General features: G+C 35.7%; 1 protein-coding gene across 3 annotated transcripts in view; it reads left to right on the top strand.

Annotated features, from left to right (window-relative positions):
• The window catches only part of PRMT3 (protein arginine methyltransferase 3), a 124,363-nt gene that overhangs the window by 92,465 nt on the left and 5,864 nt on the right, over positions 1–26,034 (top strand). For all 3 annotated transcript variants that reach the window (XM_040638897.1, XM_040638898.1, XM_040638899.1), the window contains 2 exons: positions 16,742–16,792; positions 17,204–17,291. In XM_040638897.1, coding sequence (XP_040494831.1) covers positions 16,742–16,792; positions 17,204–17,291 — 139 coding nt within the window. The remainder of the gene's footprint in view (positions 1–16,741; positions 16,793–17,203; positions 17,292–26,034) is intronic.

Raw genomic sequence — 26,034 nt, forward strand, 5'->3', positions numbered from 1 at the left:
AACACTGAAATTACAAATATAAAGCCAGACCTTATGACAACTGGTATAATTACCTTCTTTGAAAAATTGCAACCTCTAAAGGACAAACATAAATGAATGCTACCAGGTATTTAGTTCTCACTTCAGGTGTTGGATACTTTTTTAGTAGGACTCAGATGGGGAGGTGGAAACCATCTTTTCACCTCACTTTTTTTTTTTTAAGACTTATTTATTTATTTGAGAGAGAGAGAGAGAGAGTGCACATGAGTGGGGGTGAAGGAGAGGAACAGAGAGAATCTCAAGCAGACTCCCAACCCAGTGCAGAGCCTAATGCGTGACTGGATCCCAGGACCCTGAGATCATAACCTGAGCTCAAATCAAAAGTCAGATGGTGGGGCGCCTGGGTGGCACAGCGGTTAAGCGTCTGCCTTCGGCTCAGGGTGTGATCCCGGCGTTCTGGGATCGAGCCCCACATCAGGCTCTTCCACTATGAGCCTGCTTCTTCCTCTCCCACTCCCCCTGCTTGTGTTCCCTCTCTCGCTGGCTGTCTCTATCTCTGTCAAATAAATAAATAAAATCTTTAAAAAAAAAAAAAAAGTCAGATGGTTAACCAACTGAGCCACGCAGGCGACCCTACCTCACTTTTCAAAAGAGAAAATATCCTGCTCATTCCTGGAAAGTAAAGTTTACCACATTGTCTATCTGCCCCCTTTTTTCCTATCTGTCAGTTTCTTTCAGTATTCCATCTCTTAATTTATACTCCCAAAGACTTGTGAAAACAAGTAGCATTTGGTAGAACCTGATCACCTAGGGATTTTAAGAGTTTTCAGTTTTAAACCTCTTCAGCCATTATGAAACTAGTATCTTTTTTGTTCTGCATTGATTTTTAAATTCAACATATCTGCTATTTTGTTATTAAAATTTATATTGTTTACTTACCACTGATAGTATTTTCTGCCATTTGAGGAACTAGGAATGGGCCATAGAGCTTTTAGGTGGATAGTTTTTAGGGAACACTGAAAAGCAGCATGAAAAGTGGAATATAAGGGAACAATAAGCATTGATATAAAACAGTGAGGAACTGATGATATGTCAGGAAGCAGGTAGGAGATAGAAATCTAGAGAAGCAGTGGGCTGCAAGTTTTTTTAGTGACAAGCGCACACACGCATAAATACTTTTCAAGACAACTTTTCATTTAAGCAACATGTATTGAATACTCGTACTGTGTGTATTAGTACTGATAGTAGAATGCTAGTTCTGGCTTCTGTGTTAGGTACTGTGAGCATAACACAATATAATCTCTGATCCCCAACACCTTAGTTTAGGAGGAGAGGCCAACATATAAATAGATAATTGTAATATGGTATTCTATAAGAGAGTTTATTAATAGAGGCATATAAAAGATACCCTTGGCCTGGCACACTCTTACCTTCTTTTCCTCAATAATCCTACCCATATTTAAGATTTTACCTTAGGCATGGCTTCTTCCAGAAAGCCTTCCTAATACCGTATGCACTAGATTAATGGAGAACGAGTGCTTGTTGGTGTAGTCTTCAGACTGTTCCTATGAAATAGTCAACATCTAATATCAATTTTAAATTTAAAAAATAGGAAGTTATAAGAGAAGTAAAGCATCATGATTTTCTTTTCCCAAAGGCTGATAGGAGTTGAGCATATTATATCCCTTCATTATTCATTTATTGGTTCTCTCAGTTAATGAATCTTTATTAATTTTCTATAGTCCCTGCACTTCCCGGGCTCTTTCATGCCTTTGTAACTGCACAGTTGTCTTCACTGTTGAAGTGGAATATCCAGGCGTTGTGCTTGGTCAGTGAGGATATGGAGGTGAGCACAGACGTAGTGAGACTGCCCTTAAGGGCCTGTTGGGCTCTGTAATTAAACCAAAAACACTATGAGCATAGAAAGTGTTATTACAGGGAGTGGAGAAACATCTATTCTGTGGGATTAGGGAAGACTGCCCAGAGGAAGTAACATTTAAACAGACACATAGTAAACAAGAAGAAGGTAGTTTAGGGAATGGGGGAGTGTTACAGGCAAGGAGCCTTAAGTAGGAAGAAGAAATGCAGTAATAAATCTGCCCTCCTGTATTGGTGGACTACGTGAAATGGAGTGACCCTTTTGCTGAGAAGAACTATGACAGCTAAAGAAATTATAAAATACTATCTGTTTGAAGGTGTCAGAGAAATAAATTAGTAAAGCATTTCCAAGCTAAAACTCAAAAAAGAAGACAATCCAAAGAAATGAGACTGACATGTGGGACTGCTTTTGCCCTATAGGCACTTACCAATTCAGAAGTAGCAGCTAAAAGACTTGTGTAGCCCTTTGATAACCTCACATGGATAGGAATACAAAAATTGGGCCTTTGTGATTCCCCAGTGCTTTGCATTGGGACCATGAAAGACTGCACCCAAGAATAGGGTAGAATTAGATATAAATAAACTTTTGCATGGACTGCAGCCTAGCTTCAAATCATCTGGGTCGCCCAGAAAATTCTCAACACCATTCTTAGATTAAGATGATATTTGTGTTTGCTAGCACCCTCAGATTCCTTGCACAAAGATTCTAGAAGATCATTATCATCGGTCTTAAATTATTTCTACAGTTTTTCAAATATAATGTTCAGATCATAATCAAAGGTAAGCAGTCACACAAGGACACAAGACAACATAAATCAATAACCAGCTGAAATAGTAAGCAATAAAAACAGAGCTCCAGGTGCTCCAGATTTTAGATATGTCAGATATGGACTTAAAAATAACTATGCAGGGCACCTGGCTGGCTCAGTTGTTAGAGCATTTGACGCATAATCTCAGGGTTGTGAGTTCAAGCCTGATGTTGTGCATGGAACCTACTTAAGAAAATTAAAAATAAAAATAACTATGCATACTAAGTTGAAAGACAAAAGAAACTGTAAATTTCAAGCCAAAATTGAAAGCATTTAAAAACGTTTATAGCAGATTTGAAAAAGAGTCAAACAGATATTCTGAAATTTAACTAAAAATGAGTTTAGCAGCAGATCTTAGCACACTGGTGTAGAGATGTTTATTGAACTGTGTTTTAGATCAAAAGGAAATATCCAGAAGGAAGCATGGAGAGATACAAGGATGAAGGTTTGGGAAGGGCAAGCGATATAGAGGATACAGGAAAAGTCCTAATACATCTTTAAATAGGAGTACCAAAGGAAAAGAGGTGAGAATATTTCAAACAGTATTTGAAGAGATAATGGCTGAGGATTTTCCAAAACAGATGAAAGGCAATGAACTACAATTCAAGAAGCACAACATAACCTAAGTTAGATTATTTTTTTTTAATTTTGTTTTTATTCAAGTGTAATTACAATAGTGTTACATTAGTTTCAGATGTACAATATAATGATTCAACAGTTCCAAACATTGCTCAGTGCTCATCAAGATAAGTGTACTCTTAATCTCTTTTATTTCACCCATCCCCCCATTCACCTCACCTCTCACAGCCACCAGTTTATTCTCTGTATTTAGGAGTCTGAGTTTTTTTGGTCTTTTTTTTTTTCTTTGTTTATTTCTTAAATTCTGTATATGAGTGAAGTCATATGGTATTTGTCTTCCTCTGACTGACTTATTTCATTTAGCATTATGCCCTCTAGGTCCATCGATATTGTTGCAAAGATTTCATTCCTTTTTATGGCTGAGCAATATTCCATTGTGTGTATGTACCATATCTTCTTTACCCTTTCATCTATGGATGGGCGCTTGGGTTGCTTCCTTATCTTGGCTATGTAGATAATGCTGCAATGAACATAAGGGTACATGACATCTTTTCAAATTAGTGGTTTTTTTGGGAGGGGTTCTAATATTTTTTACTTAAAAAATAATTATCATTAATAAAGTAAAATAACACAAAAGTATATAAAGCAAAATATGAATATCTCCTACAATTTCTTTTTTTTTTAATGATTTTTTATTATATTATGTTAGTCACCCTACAGTACGTCCCCGGTTTCCGATGTAAAGTTCGATGATTCATTAGTTGCGTATAACACCCAGTGCACCATGCAATACGTGCCCTCCTTACTTGCTACCCATCACCGGTCTATCCCATTCCCCCACCCCCCTCCCCTGTGAGGCCCTCAGTTTGTTTCTCATAGTCCATAGTCTCTCATGTTTCATTCCCCCTTCTGATTACCCCCCCTTTCTTTATCCCTTTCTTCCCCTACCGATCATCCTAGTTCTTATGTTCCATACATGAGAGAAATCATATAATTGTCTTTCTCTGCTTGACTTATTTCACTTAGCGTTATCTCCTCCAGTGCCATCCATGTTGCAGCAAATGTTGAGAATTCTTTCTTTCTGATAGCTGAGTAATATTCCATTGTATATGGACCACAACTTCTTAATCCAGTCATCTGTTGAAGGGCATCTTGGCTCCTTCCACGATTTAGCTATTGTGGACAATGCTGCTATGAACATTGGGGTGCATATGGCCCTTCTCTTCACTACGTCTGTATCTTTGGGGTAAACACCCAGTAGTGCAATGGCTGGGTCATTGGGTAGCTCAATTTTTAATTTTTTAAGGGACCTCCACACTGTTTTCCAGAGTGACTGTACCAACTTGCATTCCCACCAACAATGTAGGAGGGATCCCCTTTCTCCACATCCTCTCCAACAATTGTTGTTTCTTGCCTTGTCTATTTTTGCCATTCTAACTGGCGTAAGGTGGTATCTTAGTGTGGTTTTGATTTGAATTTCCCTGATGGCTAATGATTTTGAACATTTTTTCATGTGTCAGCCATTTGTATGTCTTCATTGGAAAAGTGTCTGTTCATATCTTCTGTTTTCATATTCTTTGAGCAAATAGTAGTGGAATTATGGGATAATATGGTAATTCTATTTAATTTTTTGAGAAACCTCCATACTGTTTTCCACAGCAGCTACACCAGTTTGCATTCTCACCAATAGTGCGTGAGGGTTCCTTTTTCCCACATCCTCACCAACCCTTGTTGTTTCTTGTGGTTTTTATTTTAGCCATTCTGACAGGTGTAAAGTGATATCTCATTATGGTTTTAATTTGCTTTTCCCTGATGACTAGTGATGTTGCATATCTTTTCTTATGTTTTTTGGCCATCTGTATGTCATCTTTGGAAAAATGTCTATTCAGGTTCTCTGCCCATTTTTAATTTGATTACGTATGGGTTTTTTGGCGTTCAGTTGCATAAGTTCTTTATGTATTTTGGGTATTAAGACCTTATCAGATATATCATTTGTAAATATCTTCTCCCATTCAGCAAGTTGTCTTTTTGTTTTGCTGATAGTTTCCTTCACTGTGCAAAAGCTTTTTATTTTGTTGTAGTTCCAGTAGTTTAATTTTGCTTTTGTTTTCCTTGCCGGAGGAGAGATATCAACGAAAATGTACCTATGACTGATTCAAAGAAATTACTGCCTGTGTTTTCTTGTAAGAATTTTATGGTTTCAGGTCTCACATTTAGGTCTTTTAATCCATTTTGAGTTTATAAATACGATTGATTTTAAAAATTCATCTTCTAGATACATACCCAAGAGAAATGAAAACATATGGCCACACAAACACTTACACATGAGTGCTTATAGCAGCATCATTTCATAATAGCTAAAAAGTGGAAGCAAACCACATGTCCATCACTTGGAGAATGAATAAACAAAATGTAGATCCATACAGTGAAGTATTATCTGGCCATAAAACAAAATATGCATTGGTATGTGCTACAACATGGATGAACCTTGAAACGGTTATGCTAAGTACGAGTAGCTAACCACAAAAGGATTCCATTTATATGCGGTTCCATTTATATGAAATCAAACTAGGCAAATCTATAGACAGGTCTGGGATTAAAGGGGGAATAGATACAGAATTTCTTTTTGGGATAATAAAAATGTCCTAAAATTAGATTGTGGTGATGGTTGTACAACTCTGAATATTCTTTTAAAAAATGAATGACACAGTTTATTTAAATAGGAAAATTTTATGGTATGTGAATTATATCTCAAAAAGAGGGAGAAGAAATCACCTAGAACATCCCAGTAAAACTACAGAAATCAAAAAGAAAATCTTAAAAGTAGTCAGTGGGGCTATGACTAGATCACTGGAGTTACCTTCAATGGAGCAGTAAATAGACCAGTAAATGATTTCTCAGCAGAAACAGTAGAATTGAAAAGATGATATAGTGATGATGTCCTCAGTGTACTAAAAGAAAATAACTGCCAACTCTGAATTTTACCCAACTGAAATGTCTTTTAAGAATGAAGCGAAATAAAAATATTTCCGATGAGCAAATAAAGTTTATTGCAGGAAACCTATACTAAAGGAGATACTAACAGTTATTCAGGCAAACAGAAAATGACCCTGATGAAAGATCAGAATACAGGAGAAAGTAAAGATTATGCACATACCAGTAGTTCCACTGCTGGGTGTATACCCAACAACAGTTACTACGTATGTTTACCAAAGATGGTCATAAAAGAATGTTCAGGGGCGCCTGGGTGACCCAGTCGGTTGAGCGTCCAACTCTTGATTTTGTTTCAGGTTGGGATCTTGGGGTCCTGGGATTGAGCCTCTGTGGGCCCATGCTCAGTGGGGAGTCTGCTTCTCTCCCTCTGCCCCTCCCCCCACTCATGTGCTCTCTTGTGCTCTCTCTAAAATAAATAAATCTTTAAAACAAAAAAAAAAAGAATGTTCATGGCACTATTCATGAAAGCCTCGACTTAAAACTACTTAGTGCCTGTCAGTCTTAGACTGGATAAATAAACTATATGGTCAATATGCCTTCGAGCCATATAACAGTTTAAGTAATATGCAACAGTATAAGTGAACCTAAAAAACAATAATGAGGAATGTAGCCAGTCTACCAAATACTACATGATGTGTGATTCCATTTATGTTGAAATATATAATAGGGAAAATGAATCTGTGATCTTAGAAATCAGCATAGTAGTGAGGTAACAAGTGCTAATGAGGATGTGGAGAAAAGGGAACCCTTGTGCGCTGTTGGTGGGAAGGTAATTGGTACAGCCGCTATGGAAAACAATGTGGAGGTTCCTCAAAAAATTAAAAATAGAACTAACATATGATCCAGCAATCCCACTTCTGAGAATATGTAAAGGAAATGAAAACAGGATCTCAAGGAGATAGCTGCCCTGCCATATTCATTGCAATGTTATTCACAACAGCCAAAACATGGGAGCAACCAAAGTGTCCATCAATAGATGAGAGGATAAAGAAGATACACATACACATGCATATATATATATATATACACACACAAACACAGTAGACTATCCAGCCATCCAACGAAGGACATCTTACCATTTTCAACAACATGGATAAACCTTGAGGGGATTACGCTAAGTGAAATAAGTCAGGCAAAGATAAATACTGCATGCTCTCACTTACATGTGTAATTTAAGAAAGCCAAACTTATAGAACAGAGAGTAAAATGGTAATAACCAGGGAATAGAGGGTGGGAGCAATGGGGAGATGTTGGTCAGAGGATACGAACTGAGTAAGTTCTGGGGATCCGGTGTACCTCATTATGCTTATAGTTAATAATACTGTGTTATATACTTAAAAGTTGTTAAGAGAGTAGATCTTAAGTATCCTCACTCCAAAAAAGAAGTGATGATTATTTGACGCAATGGAGGTGTTCACTAATGCTGTAATGGTAATCATTTTGCAACATATAAGTGTATCAAATCAACACATAGCACACCTTAAATTTACAATTGTTATATGTCGATTATATGTTATATGTCAATTATATCTCAATAAAGCTGGGGGGGGATCAGAATAGTAGTTACCCTGTAGGGGTGGAGGTGCCTAGGATTGGCTCCGTGGATTACTAGGATGCTGGGATGTTCTATTTCTTGATCTGAGGGTGGGTTTCATAGCTGTATTCTGTTTGAAAATTCATGATGTACACTTAAGTGCACTTTTCTGCACATACATTGTACTTTAAAAGGTTTTTAAAAGTGGAAATATTAGTAAATGTCAGTGATTATTGAGTGTATAAAACAGTGTATTGTGTTTATAGCTAGGAAGAAATGTAGAGCAGTTAGGGCACGTAAGCTATCAGTTCATGAAATGTCAGAATTAAAGTACTTACGTTGTAGGCTCTGAAGAGATGATCCCTTCTCCCCCCCAAAAGCACTTTAATAAGCAATTTTGAAATTACAAGGGACCCAGATAAGTAAATTTAAAAGACATTTTAGTTATATCTGGGAATATTTTAAGTAGGTCCAAAATTAATTATATTGAGTTTTTCAGTAAAAATACCTTTTTAAAAATATTTTTAGACCTATTGTCTGTTTTGCTACTTCCCCTAGTGCTTGGTCTATTTCTAAACACTACTCAATTTGGCACTATCCCTTGAGGAGTATATGGCACTTAATGTGTATTGTTCCCTAGAGGACTCAGGAAAGAAAGAAAGAAATTTTCTCTTGGGACAAAATAGAAAATTAATTGAAGAAGAAAGAGTCCATATTTAAGGTATAGTTAATACTGGGAGAAAATTGTATATATAATTTTCATATTTGTTGATTACATCTTCTTAGTTTAAATACCAGTTATTATTAGCAGAGTTCATATTCTTTATGCAGCAGCTTCAAGGCTTATGTTTATATTATCATCTTGTTTATATACAGTGATATAAGCTATAGTAATCATTTTTATGCATTTTCTTCTTACGCTTTCTTTACTTCCGACTCATCATCGGTTGGCTTTTGAATTCTGTATTAAGATTTTGAAAGAAATACTCCACAAAAAATGAATTGTATTTTTGTTATAGTCATTCTGCTGCATGGATTACAAACACTCTATCTCCATGCTTGGATAAACTCCATCAAAAGCACATTATCCTCCTACTTCTGTGGCCAGCTGCCTAATTGTATCTGCTGTAACCACACGCTGTTGGAACATGATACCAATGAAGAACAGAAATGATAAATTACTCCCTGCAGGTGATAGTGATAATGATAATTTTTAATTTCCTTCTTCCTCATAAGGTCTAGTCTGATCTTATTTCATTGGCTGCCGTCCTGTTACATACACACGATACATTTTCTTTAAAGAAATACTCATCATACCAAAATACATGAGAAAATAATTTATTTTTATTCCAAGTCATTGTTCCTCAGATGAGCATGTGTAAAATGAACTGCATTTACCTTTGTGTGTCTGGGATAAACAAGCAAAATGTGGCTTAAAACAGATTTTTAAATACTCAATTTACACATACTGTTGAGTTCTTTTCTTCCTTTTTGTGAAATGCACAAAGAAGAAACAAACAGTTCGTTTTGAAAGACTATATTCTAATGCTTAGGAATGTTTAAGATGCACAACAAAGCTACATGCCTGAATTATTTTCCTATATATGTGGAAGATTCCCACCAAATTACAAATGTGATCAAACTATCCCAGAAGTTTGCCGAATGTGCATGTATTTTCCTTTTATTCTGTTTCCTTTTATTGTAAGCATTGTTGTTGTTCTTAATTACCACAGATTCTCCTTTCCCTCAGTCTAAGGACTTTTTAAAATTTTTTCTGACAGTGGTATAATTCAGTAAAATTTTATTTATTTAACTATGACCTTGCCTTTGCAGATTAACACAGTTCCTACAGATATTTTATTTTAATGCTTAGTTTTCCCCTCAGCGGTTCCCTTTGCCCCTGACAAGATACACATGTGGAACAAAAGAGAAATTTATTCTGTGCTCAGGCCTTATAACCTATCTGAGCTTTTTCAATACGTGCCAAGCTGTGCTCTAGTTTTACCATTGCCTGTTAGTCATCCTTTTCAATCCTCCCCCCACCCCCCTACCCGCGTGGTTGTTGTTTATTCTTACATTTGAATGACTTCCACACAGAGAGTGTGAGTTCATTGAAATTAACATTTGAAAGACCTAGAGATAGCCTGTCAAAGTGATGGTAACAAGGTGGTGAAACTAATTGAAAAATAGTGGCATATTTATGTTCTCCAGCAGAATAAATAGCTTTGTCCCCAAATCAGCTGACATATTTGATTGGTTATAATGGCTTTGCAGAAATAAAAACACTAATTGTAGTTCAGTTGGGTTGTATAGACTATGATTCAAGTTTAGGGTTTTTTCCTCCCTTTTTCTTTTTTCTTTTTTTTTTTTTTTTTAGATTTTATTTATTTATTCGACAGAGATAGAGACAGCCAGCAAGAGAGGGAACACAAGCAGGGGGAGTGGGAGAGGAAGAAGCAGGCTCATAGTGGAAGAGCCTGATGTGGGGCTCGATCCCAGAACGCCGGGATCACGCCCTGAGCCGAAGGCAGACGCTTAACCGCTGTGCCACCCAGGCGCCCCTTTCCTCCTTTTTTCTAATATTTTAATTATTAACGACCACTTAGACCCTTTCCCTTTCAGTAGCATTCTGTTTGAAGGTTAATACCCATTTTGAAACCAGAAATTCCCTTTGGTTTTTTCAGAGCAAGAGTTTTCTATTTGCTCAGTTACGTGAATGTTTTTGGGGTTCTGTGGGGTTTTTTGGTTTGGATTTTTTTTTTAAGATTTTTTTATTTTATTTTAGTTTTTTTTTTTTTTTTAAAGATTTTATTTACTCCTTTGACAGAGAGAGAGAGACAGCCAGCGAGAGAGGGAACACAAGCAGGGGGAGTGAGAGAGGAAGAAGCAGGCTCCCAGCAGAAGAGCCTGTCGTGGGGCTCTATCCCAGAACGCCAGGATCACGCCCTGAGCTGAAAGCAGAGGCTTAACGACTGAGCCACCCAGGCGCCCCCTAAGATTTATTTATTTTAGAGAGAGAGCACAAGCAGGAAGGGCAGAGGGAAGGGATCTCAAGCCCCACGCGGGGCTTGATCTCACAACCCTGAGATCAGGACCCTGAGATCAGGACCCCAGCTGGAACCAAGAGTTGGTCGCATAAACGACTGCACCACCCAGGCACCCCAGTAATGTGAATCTTAACTGTCTGATAAGTAGATTATTTGCACATAATTTTTTACCACAGGTGAATTTCTTTTTAACTTCTCATGCTTCTGCTTCATGTGTGCTGTAGAACTAATTTTGATATTACCCTCCACCAGACATCATTAAGGAGGTAAATCTGTTTGAGTTGAAGAAACTGTGATGCATTTCAGAGGGAACTATAAAGTAAATGTGACTTCAGATTTATCTTTGTCATAGGTCCCTGCCAAATTCTCATAACCAAAGTGAATCATATCTTTCATTTTTATTTATTCGTCTTGAGGCTTAACAAACTGTTTTCTTATTACCCCAAACTACACAGTATTTCTTTCACTGTATTTTTGGGGGGTTGGAGGAAGATGAGTTTCTTCTTTGATTTTTAACTGAATTTCATAGATAGTTCAATTTGGGGACTGGAAGACCGTTCTAAAATATCTTTGTATTCTCAAATATTTTGATTTTTTAATTTTGTTGTAAACTCATGCATCAGCCTCCCTTCTTCGTTTAGACCCATGTACTCTATTATAATTACAGTTGTTCTACCAGAATAGTATTACCAGTCTGTCTTTTAGCACAGTTAAATATATGATGTTTTACTTTGTTTATTTTATACATTTCAGACTTAGGTCATTTTTCTGATGATGTTAATTGTTGTTATTATAGTAATGTTATTTTTGTATTATAGTTGGGAAAACTTGTCATTTTTTTTTCAAATTCATTTAGTTCCTATTACATATTAGATATTGCCCTAGCCCTTGGGGGTACAGAGATGAGTGACTTTTGGGTGTCACTAAGGGAACTGATAAAAGGTAATAATTAAGTTGAATGTCTTTCCATGTAATACTATAGATCATCTAACTCAAGTATTAAAAATAGTTTATTATCACAGAAGCTATTCATTTTTATGGGAAATATAAATTATAGGTAAGGATAAAGAATATGAACATTCCAAATCTATCATCCACTTTCAATAGCTTGGTGAATATCTTTTCAGATATGTACATATATATTCACATTTGTATAACATATAATAAGTGCCAATAATATATCTATTATTCTTTTTACCTAATAGTATATTGTGACTGCTTTTCCAAATTGATAAATATTTACCTATAGGATTACTTTTGATGGCCAAAATGTTATTCCATCATATGGAGGTATTATGATTTGTTAACTGGTCACCTTTTGTTGAAAATGTGGGCTAAAATTGGCATCTTACGGCTAAATCTTTGCAAGCATACTTGATAAATTTCCATAGAATAATTTTTTGAAAGTTTAGGATTACTGGGTCAATGAGTATATGCATTATATAAGCATTTTGATTGAGTCCATAACATAAACTTACACAACAGAAGAGTGCACAAATCTTAAGTGTAGTTTGATAAAATTGCACAAAGTGAATACCCACCATGTATCCAGCAGTCAACTGAAGAAACAGAATATTCCCAGCAGCCCAGGAGCCCTCCATGTAACCCCTTTCTAGTTTCTACTGCTATTGAAGGGTAACTATTATCATGACTTACAGTAAGTTGTGCTGTTTTTAAATTTTCTATATATAGGTAGAATCATAGCATGTGTACCATTTTCTCTGTGACTTCTTTTTAATACAAATGTTTTGTCTTTTATTATGTATTGCTAAGTTCCCTCTAGAAAGGTTATTTCAGTTTATTTTCCCAGTATGCATTTTTCCCTACTAACTGTATGGATATTATCATTAAATATTTTCCCCATCATGACCAAGGAAAATTATGTCTGATTGTTTTAGTTTACTTATTTTTCTAAGTAGGTCAAACATTTTTTACATATGCTTATTATTTGATTTTTCTTTTATAAATTTCCTGCTTTGTCTTCTAATTTCTTTTGACATTGTTTTCTTACTAATTTGTAGTAGCTTAATGTACAAAGGACAGTGTCCCTTTGTTATATATATATATATATTGCAAGTATTCTCAGATTTCTTCAGCTTTTAATTTTGACACTAAAATTGTATTAATGTTTGTATTAAAGTATAATTAACATGCAGTGTCATATTAGTTTTGGGTGTACAACACCCAAACTCCCTGCTTGGTGGGAAGTCTGCTTCTCCCTCTACTCCTCCCCCTGTTCCTGCTGTCTCTCATTCTCTCTTCTCTCTCTTTCAAATAAATCAATAAAATATTTTTTAAAAAATCAGAGCCTGTTTTTTTTGCCTCTTTGTTTTGTTTTTTAGATTCCACATATAAGTGAAATCATGTGGTATTTGTGTTTCTCTAACTTATTCCACTTAGCATAATACCTTCTATAGAGGTCCATCCATGTTGTTGTGAATGGAAAGATTTCATTCTTTTTTATGCCTGGGTAATATTTCAGTGTGTGTGCTTGTACCACATCTTCTTTATCCATTCATCTATCCATGGGCACTTAGGTTGCTTCAGTATCTTGACTATTGCAAGTAATGCTGCAATAAACATGGGTGCATATATCTTTTTAAATTAGTGGTTTTGTTTTCTTGGGTAACTACCCAGTGAAATTACTGGATCATACAGTATTTCTATTTTTAACTTTTTGAAGAATTTCCATAGTTTTCCACAGTGGCTGTACCAATTTCCATTGCCATGAACAGCCTAAGTGTTCTTTTTTCTTCACATCCTTGTCAACTCTTGCCCCTCTGATTCTAGCAGTTCTGATAGGTGTAAGGTAATATCTTATTATGGTTTTGATACTAAAATTTTAAACTTTTATTAAGTTTCTGCCTATGTGTGATGCTTAACAAGCCTTCTTCACATCCCAGTTTTATAAACACTTGTATATGTTGGTGGGATTTTACTCTTCCTCCTCCTAACCACCCACCAACCCCCTGCACTGATCTTTGTGATTACATGTGCATACATGGAAACCCCCCCAGTGGTGTTATCATTTTTGCCTTAAGCAACCCTAAGTATTTTAAAGGAATTCAGAGGGGAAAGGTAATCTTTTATATTTACCAAGTTATATCTGATCATTTCTGTTACTTTTGATGTTTCAGGTTTCTTCTCAGTATTATTGCTCACCATCCTGAAGAACTGCCTTTAACATCTCTTCTAAAAAATCTTTTGTCAATGAATTCTTTTAGTTTTCCTTTACTTGAAAATGTCTTTATTTTGCCTTCATTCCTGAAGGATATTTTTGCTGGATATAGAATTTTGAAAGGTTTTTCCTGCTCCAGTATTTTTTTTCTTTCCCATCTAGACCTCCAGTTACATGTATGTTAGGTGCACAGGTCCCTGAGGCTCTTGCATTTTATTTCAATCTTTTCCCCCTGATTTTTCAAATTAGATACTTTCTATTGATCTATCTTCACATTCACTGATTTTTTTTCCTCTCTCTCTCTCTGTCATCTCCATTCTGCAGTTCAGCCCACGATGGTTTTTTGTTTCATTTATTGTGTTTTTTAATTCTAAAATTTCCATTAGGGTTTTTTTTTTTTTTGGTAGTTTCTTTTTCTCTACGAGAATTCCTATCTTTCACTTCATTTCCATATGTTTTCTGTAACCTCATTTCTATTACCTTACAACGGCATAGTTATAATTCCTGTTTTAAAGTCTTTGTCTCATCGTCCCAGCTTCTGGGTCATCCCACAGTTGGCATGTGTGGATTATCTCTTTTCTTAAAAGTTAAAGACATTTTCCTGGTTCTCTGTATGTTGAATAATTTTGGATTGTGTTCTGGATGTTTTGCATGTTATGTTGTGTGTACTCTCGGTCCTGTTACAATCATCTGGAGCATGTTGATGTTGGGTGTGAGCAGGCAGTCAACCAAACGTACGTTCTGTCAACCGTGTCTGGGCAGGCAGTGGTTCACATCTCAGTCTCATTCTCTAAACGTGTGCTATAGTGTTTTGGGCTCTCATGCACATATGCTGTTTAGTGATTAGTCTGACTTGTATAGGTTTTTCAAATCTCTGTTTTGTTCTCGAGATCTTTGCTTGTTGGTTTTAGGTTTTTGAGACCTGTGCCAGTGATTGAGATTTTAGTTCCATTCTCTCAGCCTTTGTTATGTTGATTTGGATCTCACCTGTAGTTCAGAGGTCAGGCTGAGACTTGTGCAGGTTCATACAAAGAATTAGGGTTCCTCTCCTCCCCCATATGTATCTCACATTCTCCATTTTTTTCAGTTGAAAATTATTAGTTCTATCTAAGTTTAGTTATTCACTGATTTCATTAAGTGTCCTGACTACATAATAAGACTAGTTGAATTTAGGAAACTGAAAACTGAAAATTTTAACTAAAATTTATTTAAAGAGAACCTGCTATACGACAGACCTGTGCTAGGTAAGGGGCACAACAATATGAATTACACGTAGGCTTTGTTCTTAAAAACACTGCCATCTGGTAGCGCAACTAACTATACGGTACAATGGTAAATGGTGAGTACTGTAATAGAATTGCATATAATAAGCACATTCTCTCAGCAAATATTAATTGTGTACGATGGGCCAGGCACTGCTCTGGACACTGGTGAACAAGACTGGCATACGGGAATAAATTTAAGAAAGTAGTTAAATTAGTCTCTGGAGGGATACCTGGAAATCAACTGAAAGAAGTCATGTTTTATAAATGTTCTGATTAATTACATGGTTTTCTATAATAATCTGTATCTGAGTACTGCATTGCTTTATATTTGTCTGACAGTATTATAAATAGTATTTTGATTCTGTCTTGGTATCTAAAATATAATGAACCTCAGTGTTAAGTATTGAACTTGTTTTGGGCCCAATCCGTATTAACCTCACAGATCAATAAAACTTCACATTCTCAACCAAAGCAGCAGAGTACACAAATTAGCTTTATAGTGATTTTTCAATAATCGGCGTCCTATTTTTAACACTTTATATGCTTTTTTTAATGCCAGTTTTAAAAATAGATTAAGCTAATTCCATTAGCGAAAGAAAAAAGGATGGCATCACTTAAATTTTAAACAAAAAGAAATGAAAGTTACATGTCCTCATCTGAGTATTCGTCTTTTAGAGACCTTTTTGTGCTATCACAGTATCCCTTAGAGTTACCTCAGAGGTTCTCCTTTGGGTATTGGCTTAAACATAAATTTTATTTGAGTACTATTATATATTTTTAGCTTATCTTCAGGAAAAAAATGTGACATTTAAAAATGCCTTTGATCTCATCACAAAAATATTCATAGTAGGTTGCTTTAAAATCGGACGCACAAGATCAGAAGAAATTACATGAGGTCTTCGTGTAAAAGAGCGTGCTGAAGTTACTGCGGCGTCACCGACCACCCTAAAACTGGGCACCTTGGAGTCACAGTCATTTAGATTTATTTGTGTATGGTTCTGCAGTCTGGACTGGACTTACCCTCTGGTTCTTCTGCTGGTCTCTCCTCGGGTTTCTTATGCTGCTGCAGTTGTCTGGTTTGACTGGAGCAAAGAGGTCCAAGATGGCTCAGCTCGCACAGCGGCCTCTCTTCGGGAGAGCACGGGTCAGCGAGGGGCTGCCTGAGGCCTCTTCCTTAATGTGGTCTCTCACTTTTCAGTAGTCTACCACAGTCATTTCTCTAATAAAACACATATTGATTGTTTGATTAGCCTTGTCGCCCTTATTTTTATATCGTTTCTGTGGGGGAAAGCCACATTATATTACTTTATTTTTAATGTAACATCTTTTCTAGGAAAATATAATGACCTGTCGTAAGTTTAAGAGGTGTCTAGTCTTTGAAATGGTTTCTTTTTGCCATGTCTTGAAAGACCGAATAATTAATTATTATGTCATGTAATTAGTTTAATAATTATTCATATTCCTTTTTTTAAAAACAGGCAATTGCTGGCTACTTTGATATATATTTTGAGAAGAATTGTCACAGCAGGGTAAGTGTCATGAGTTTTCTCATAAGAATTAATTATGTGAAGGGGCGCCTGGGTGGCTCAGTCGTTAAGCGTCTGCCTTTGGCTCAGGGTGTGATCCTGGCGTTGTGGGATCGAGCCCCACATCAGGCTCTTCTGCTAGGAGTCTGCTTCTTCCTCTCCCACTCCCCCTGCTTGTGTTTCCTCTCTCGCTGGCTGTCTCTGTGAAATAAAATCTTTAAAAAAAAAAAAAAATTATGTGACATACATTATATTTTATTTGTGTGCCCCAAGGTGTTTGATCATAAGCATTTTGCTGTTGTAAGCCATTGGAGCTCGTATTGGATGTAGTAGATTAATGTTGTAGTAGATTGTAGTAGCATGATATTAAAAACCCTGTACTTCAGCAGATACTTTTGAACTCTACCAATGCAGGTCATGTTCTCCACGGGCCCCCAGAGTGCTGGAACACACTGGAAACAAACAGTATTTCTATTGGAAAAGCCATTTTCAGTGAAAGCAGGTGAGAAAGAAAAGTAAAGGGAGAGAAATGTCTTAGTCATTTTGAAGTAAACAATATTCCTTCATTCTACAATGACTTTTTAGGTGCCACTGTATTTGAAGCAATATAACAGATGCTAAGTAAGATAGGATGTTCTTAGAGCTACATAAATTTTAGATGGCATATCATTTCATTAAAGTAGCGATTTAGGGGCACCTGGGTGGCACAGTGGTTGGGCGTCTGCCTTCGGCTCAGGGCGTGATCCCAGCATTATGGGATCGAGCCCCACAACAGGCTCCTCCGCTAGGAGCCTGCTTCTTCCTCTCCCACTCCCCCTGCTTGTGTTCCCTCTCTCGCTGGCTGTCTCTATCTCTGTCGAATAAATAAATAAAATCTTTAAAATAAAGAAATAAATAAAGTAGCGATTTAAAGAAAACTCTTATTTAGATTAGATTTATAATTCCTGCCAGTTAAAATGTGCTTTAGTATGTAGCTTTTATTTTGAGGACCACAAAATAATTCTAAAAACTTTTCTTTAAGCAGTAACTAGTATGTACTAAGTTGCAAATATAACTAAAAATACTTACACTTCCAAAGTGACTAATGAGAAATATCCCCCATTGAGGTAAGGTGTAAATTAGAGAGAATGCCATTCAGCAGTTATGGTGTTCAGTATTATGTCTAGAGGGCTCTCCACTGCCTCTGCCTGCTCACTTACACAGTGCTCAAGGACTGGCCCAATTCTGCATTCCTCTGTCTTACGCTTCATTGATTGCTCACTCTGATGAGTACCTACAGTTCTTATGTACCTACACCTTTAGCTCCAAAAGTTAGAATTTGACTATGGAATCTTTTTTATTTAAATTGCTTATTACATGTAAGTCATCCTCCCCCACCTTCACTGAAAGCTTTCTGACTATATAAAACCTGAATGTACAGCAAACTTCAATGAAAAGATACACAACATCACTAGTAACTCAGGGAGAGGTGCCAACTAAAACTATGCAAGAGACTGTTTCTTATCCATCACTACAGGGAAAAAACATAAAATTTAACAAGCCTAAGTGCCTGCAATCATGTAGCCAAATAGAACGTTTATACTCTTCTGCTGATAGTCTTTATTGGTACAACTTTAGAGAACAGTTTGCTACCATCAAATTAAGTATAGATGTATAAATATCCATCACTAAAACCACAGTTTTTTTCTAGGCGTGTATTCTGAACAATCTCCCCTGCAGCCTGTCTACGACAATTTTGACAACAGTATGGTTTGTAGAAGTGGAAAGTTAGAGGCAACCTGAATGTCCATTAACAGAAGATAGATAGATATGATAGTTGCATACAGTAAAATCTCTGTAACAGATAAATCATATATTTGTGAATATCAGAAGTGACATTAAGCAAAAAAAGTTACAGAATGATTCCTAAAATACATTGTTTATATGGAGTTTAAAGACATGTGAAATGGTTACACATACACACACACACACATAGTAAAAATGAGAAGCGAAACTTAAAGATGGTATCTGCGGAATTCAGTTTAGTGGCTACGCCTGCGGAAGGATAGAAATAGGATCGGGGAAGGCTTTAAAGGGGGTTCGGTGCCATAGATCTGAATTATTCCTTTTAGAAATTGAGGGAGCTATGGGAGAATGTTAAGATTTGACAAAATTGAGTGGTAGGTCTGTGTGGTTATTACATTGTTCTGTGTTTAAAATATTCCATAAAATTCAATTATAGTTTGATTTCACTGTTGATGCATAAATTGAATTTAGTAGATGCAGATAAACACTATTAGAGTAAAGCAGCACCTTGTTGTAATATTTTCACTTTAAGATTGCAGTGCTATGGAAATAAAACCTTGATGGCGTCATTTTCTCTTTCTCCAAAAAGCTTGAGCATGGCAAAACTGAAGTGTGGCGAGCACAAATGAAATTCATCTGCTTTTGTTTGGTTGCTTGGTTGGTTTTTGTATTGCTTTGGTATTTGGATTGATATTTGGAAACTGGAAAACGTTGCTTTCTTCTTCACAGTAACCATTTTATTATCTTAATGCTAGAATTTTAAAGGTAGTGCTAATTCATTCATGTTTTAATCTTGAGGGAGATTTAAGATAGCATTTGAATTTTCTCCTACCTAGTTACAACAAAATACTATTTTATGTCTAGTAAAATTTTGAAATCTTAACTATTCGTTACTCAGTAATCCTTAGAGTAACTGATTGAGCTTTTTCAGAATACTGTGAAGGAGGTGTGTGATTTTAATATAGCCTTCTTGTACCATCTACTTTCTGTATTTCTTTCACTGCCATTGTATATCTGCTTGCATTTAAATAGTAAGACCAGTACACCACAAAATTTTGGAATCCCCTAAAATAGAACAGGAAAGACTTGAAAGGGTAATTTCAAAGTAAGGAAAAGGTGGTCATTCTCAGCTATGATAGTATAAAGAAGGGATTATATAAGGAAATACAGCGCTTTTTTTTTTGCTTTTTTTTTTTTTTTAAACCCTGCCAAACCTGAGATGGTAGTACTAATGAATAGAAGTCAGAAGTTGTAGGGCAGGGGCGCCTGGGTGGCTCAGTTGTTAAGCATCTGCCTTCGGCTCAGGGCGTGATCCTAGCGTTCTAGAATTGAGCCTCGCATCAGGCTCCTCCTCTGGGAGCCTGCTTCTTCCTCTCCCACTCCCCTCTCTCTGTCAAATAAATAAATAAAATCTTAAAAAAAAAAAAATAAGAAGTTGTAGAGCAGAGTACTAAAGAAGACATGCTAATCCAGAAATCTACACACAATGTCCCCTTGAGTTTTAGATGAGGACTCAGAAGTAGGATGAAATGCCTGAGGTCAGGCAAAGCATTTAAGGCTGCTATGAACAAATAGTTCTCAGAGCGTACATGGGGCTGTGGGGTATTTGAGTTTCCAGCCAGCTAGAGTGGGGAGTCCTTGTGGACTGTCTTCAGTCCAGAAGGACCAGAACTTCATACTGGGAATAAACTATCCCTAAAGTAAAGGCTAACCTTCATGCTCCTTAAGAAAGCTTAAAAACAAGCCTTGAAAGAAAAAAACAAAAAACAACCCAAGTAACTTTATTGGCAGCACAGGAAAACAAAAAACACTGAACAATATATCATCATGGCCAAAACTTTCAGTCAGACATTGAATGCAGGAAAATGTCAGTTGATAGAAACAGACCCAGAAATGAAATTAGCGCACAAGCATGTTGAAACATATTATAACTACTTTTACATGAGAAGATATTTAAAATCCAAATAGAACTTCTAGAGATGGAAATTATAATATCTGAAGTGAAAATGTCATTCAGTGCAGTTAACAGAAAAAAATGTCTGTTCTTGAAGATGCAGCATTACATTGTATCCAGAATGAAGCACAGAGAGAGAAAAAAGTTTTTTTAAAAAATGAATATATTCACAGTATCCTGTAGGAAAATATAAAGCACTCGATTTAAATGTGATAAAAGAAGTCCCTGAAAGAAGCAGGGGCAGAAAATACATTTGAAGATACAATAATGGCCAAATTTTTCTCTCATTTGATAAAAGCTACAAACCACAGATTGAAGAATCTCAGTGAACCCTAGGTAAGATCGATACAAAGAAAACAACACCATGACATATCGTAAACAAATTGCCAATAAATAGTGATAATATAAAAAGTCTTAACATGAATCAAAGAAAAATGAAACGGAGGAAAAAAGAAAGAATAACTTCAGAATATTCTTCAGAAACTATGTAAGCCAGATGATAAATGACATTTTCCAAGTGCTAAAAGAAACTGTGAACCTAGATTCCATATTTACAATAAATATATTTCAGAAGTGAAGGCTAAATAAAACTTTTCCAGAAGAAAAACACTGCAAGAATTCATCTCCAGCAGACCATCAATACAAGATAAAGTAAGTTTCTCAAGTGAAAGGAAGATATCACCAAGTGGAAGCTTGAATCTAAACAAACGAATGGGAAGTGTCAGAAAGAGTAAATGTGTGAGTTCATAAAAAAGACTTTGTTTTCTCATTTTTTTAATTTTGTAAAAGATAATTGACTTTTTAAAGCAAAAATGTATTACAGGTTTCAAAACTTATAGAGACATAAAATGTATGGCAGTGATCAAAAAAGTTAATAAGAAAATGGAAATACATTAGGTTCTTACACTGTACATGAAGCAATTTAATGGTAAATTATGATAAATACGTATGTTGTAAATGTTGGAGGAACAGATAAGAAAAAGTTTCATTTAAGCCACAAAATATAGCTAATAAGCTAGTGGTGAAGATAAAACAGAATCTCAAGAAAAAGATTTAGTTCAAAAGATACAAACATAAAGAAATAGAAAACAAATGTTATGGGGCACCTGGGTGGCTTGGTTGAGTATCTGCCTTCCGCTCAAGTCATAATCCCAGGATTCTGGGATTGAGGCCCCCCACCCCCACCCTGGGCTTCCTGCCGCTTCTCCCTATCCCTCTGCTGCTCCCCCTACTTGTGCACGCACGCGCACACTCTCTCCCTCTCTCTCTCTCTGTGTCAAATAATAAAATTAAGAAAAAAGAAAACAAACGGTATGATGGTAGACGTAAATTCAAACACTGATAATTACATTAAAAATGAATGGTCTGTACATCCACATAATGGAATATTGAGTGCTAAAAAGAAACTATGATGCTATGAAATGACTTGGAGGAATCTTAAATGTATATTACTAAGTGAAAGGAGCAAATCTGAAAAGGCTACACAGAGTGTGATTCCAGCTATATGACTTCTGGGAAAAGCAAAACTGTAGAGACACTGAAAAAAACAGTGGTTGCCGAGGGCAAGGGATACAGATAAGCAGAGCACAGAGAATTTTTAGGGCAGTGAAAATAAGCTCTCTCACCAAATGCACCTTGAATAAACCAGAATGCAGGGAACAGCTATTTGAGATCTCTGAAAAGTAAATTATAGCAGATATATTGGAGAAGACCAGAATTCGAATACCCTGAACTGGTAATACATTTATGATTTGTTTGCCTCCAATATCCCCCAGTCTGGTCTCGAGACAGCGTGAAACCAGAAGGAAGGCATCAGCGCAGACTAACTAGCTCGTCTCATTCCAACTTGAGGAATGGGGAAAGGATCTCCTGATGCTTAGAGAAAGAAATCCCCATTTTTCTTTTGTATTTTTCTCTTTGTTCTCTTATAACCTAGCCCCCAGATAACCCCATAGTGTCAGCAGTGGGGACCCACAAACACCTTAAACTCTGAGGGATGGTAGGTAAATGAGTGGGTGTGGCTGTGTTCCAGTTAAACTTTATTCACAAAAACAGGCAGTCAGCCTCAAAGCCTTCCATAAAACAAATCTCCAGGCACAGATTGCTTCAGTGCAAATTCTTCCAACCACTTCAAAAAGAAGTAACACCAGTTCTATACAGTCTCTTCCAGAAAATGGAAGAGAACTAATTTTATAAGGGCCTTGATACCAAAAACCAGACAAAAATTGTACAAGAAAATTAAACTACAGAACATCTTTCATAAATATAGATGCACAAATTGTCAACAAAACACTAGCAAGTTGAATCCAGCAATATTTTTAAAAAAGAACAATACACTATGACCAAGTGGGGTTTAGTGCAGGAACCCAAGACTGATTCAATAATATAAAATTCAAAAATATTTCAGAATCATTTAATAGTCATCCTTGCTAACAGTCTAAAGAAGAAAAACCACATGGTCACATCAGTGGAAGCAAAAAAAGCATTTGACAAAATTCAGTATCTATTCATGATAAATACTCCTAGCATATACTAGAAATAAAAGAGAACTTCCTGAACCTGATAAAAGGCATCCACACAAAGTCCACATCTAGCATCATACTGAATGGAGCAAAACTGAATGCTTTCCCTCTGTTTGGGACAAGGCAAGAATGTTCACATTCACCACTCCTATTCTCTCATATTGGAGGTCTTAGCCAGTGTGAAAAGGAATGAAAAAAGGAGTAAAAGTCATTGGAAAGGAAGAAATAAAAGTCATTATTTATAAATAACATGATTGTGTCCACAGTAAATTCTAAGGAATCTACAAAAGAACTACAGAACTAGTAAGAGAATTTTAGCAAGATAGAAATTGACAGGCTGGGGAAAAGAAAAAATTGACAGGCTGATTCTAAAATTTGTATGCAAATGCAAAAGACCTGGAGTCACCAAGCAATTTTCCAAAGAATCATATTGGAATCTTTATACAATGTGATTTCTAAACTTATTAAAAAGTTATATTAAACCAGACAACAAGGTTATTATACTATAGATAGACATAGAGTTTAATATAACAGAGAATCCAGAAATAGACCTACTTTTGTAGAATTGATTATATTTTTCCAAAGGGTTCAGTGTAATTCAATGGGAAAATGATAGTCTTTTCAAGAAATGGTGCTTAGGACAACTAAATATTTGTACAGGAAAATAATCTCAATGCTTACCTCATACTATATCCAAGAACCAACTCTAAATGGGTCATGTACCTAAATATAAATGTATAAAACTACAAAACTTCTAGAAGAGAACATAAGAGATAACCTTTGAGACCTGGGGTAGGCAAAAGTTTACGAAGGTGAGAGAATGGCAGAACTCATTGAACTGCACGTGTAAAATGTGTACATTTTACTGTATGTAAATTATGCCTGAGTAAAGTTAATTAAAAAAAAAAAACTCTCACTGGACTGTCAATATTTCCAGGATAAAATCCAAATTCCTTACCATGACCCTTTACAATCTGACCATTTTTCATCATTTCCAATGCTACTCCACTGTGTTACATTCCACATCATAAGCCCATCATATGCTCCAGCTCATATGGACTTATAGAGACTGCTCACTTTTTAGCTAACTTTTCCATCTTTTCTTACTCCTTGCCTTTGTCTAAGATATTCTGCCAAGAAAGCTGTTTTGACCTCTTTCACCTTAGAAAATTAATTGCTGTCTTCTTTGTTCTCCTAGATCAATTCATGCATACATCTGTGTTACCACATCTCAGTATGTTGTGATAAAGGGTTCTGATAGATGATGAGTTATTTGTCTTTCACGCCTTTTGATCTGATGTAGTATTTGTCATATTGTAAATATTTTGCTGATTATACAAATAACTATAGTAATATGCATTGTCATTGAAATCTCATTTCCTCTAATCACCTTGGATGACATCATGCCAGAGGCATTTACTGGCTCTTTTATTTGCTTGTCCCATTTTGTCAACTCTCATGTTCTCAAAAATTTTATCCTACTATTGAACTTGAGTAGATTAATATTTAAATTTATCTTGGCATTGTTGAAGAGTTCTCTGTAGTTGGGTTTAATTAAAACTAAAAGTAGTTTTGGACTCATCCTGCTCTAAAATTATTAGATAAAATTAAGTAAAGCCAAGAGTGTCTAATCAAAATAATTTACTGTGTGTATAAACCTTGTCTTAGTATCCAGAACGTAATATGATAAGGTTTTTTAAATAAAATATTATAAATATGCCTTTCATCATGCGGCCTAGATTGTGGGGCATGGGGGCGGGTGTGTGAATATCTTCAATAATGGTAATCTCTTTTTCCACCCTTCAGGGTGGACTTGATATTTAGAAAGTAAGAAAAGATGTTGTGCGAATAAGGAATTTCTCAGACTAAGAATTGTACATTTGGCCAAAAGCAAAATGGAACTATAAAATAATGAGCCTAGTTTGTTTTGTTTTGGTGTTCAGGTTTTTTTGTTTGTTTGTTTTTTATTTTATTCACAACCTAGATCTAAAAATATTTCAGAAGAAATGCGGTCAACATTTGAGCACTTCCAGCATTCTGGGAGTAACAAACCCCCCTCCCAGAATGAATACTTTTAAAGTAGTTAAAGATCACTTACTTTAAATTTTAAATTCAATGTGTTTGTCCCCTTTCCTTTAATGTACAATTTTTTACTGTACAAACTTATATGGCAGTGTTTACTTTAAAAATCCAGATCTTTTTCATGTAATTTGGCTTTGAAAATATGACTAAAATCAGGCTATTTATTTTTCTTTCTCTATATGTATCTAGTAAGCTTTTATATGATGGAAAAATCCATTTCTCCTTTTTCTTTCATTCTTTAAGCTGTAATACTGATAATAATGATTTTTAAATTTTCCCCCTTCTGGGGAAATGAAATTTCATTGCTCTGGAAGAAATTAATTTTAAAAAGCCACTAGAACAGAATTGAATGAAATCAATTTTGTTCTTGATTGAACTGCAACACTGCTTTGTGGTACTAATGGCCGTCTGCTGGTGATAAAAACAAGGTGATACAGCTCAGCTCCACTGAGAGTGTCCTTTGCAGCTCTCACCACAGTATACACGCTTAACAGCATCAGTCATTTTATATCTATTTGACACTGATTAATTACTATACTCCATTCTGGTATTACAGCCACTGCCTTGGCACTTTTGTCAGGCCTAAACAATTGACAGGAGTTCAGCAGTATGAATTATGTATTTATTACTGTGACCCTTCATGCTATTTAATTAACTTAAATAATTGCTGTTTGTGCCCTCATTTAGAATTTAAGATTATTATAGAAATAGTTACTTTGCTTGTTTTTCATTTTAAGACATGAAAATTATCATACTAACTTCTAAGGTAATTACTGTTACAACTTTTTAATTATTCATTTATATATAACATTTAATTATTCAAATGTTTTATTTAATATTGGTGCTTAAAATTTTTTCTTTCATGGAAATTTAACAAAAGTATCCATTACTAGTTCATTTTG

Source organism: Ursus maritimus, unplaced genomic scaffold (genome assembly GCF_017311325.1).
Source record: "Ursus maritimus isolate PB19 unplaced genomic scaffold, ASM1731132v1 scaffold_23, whole genome shotgun sequence".
NCBI lineage: Eukaryota > Metazoa > Chordata > Mammalia > Carnivora > Ursidae > Ursus > Ursus maritimus.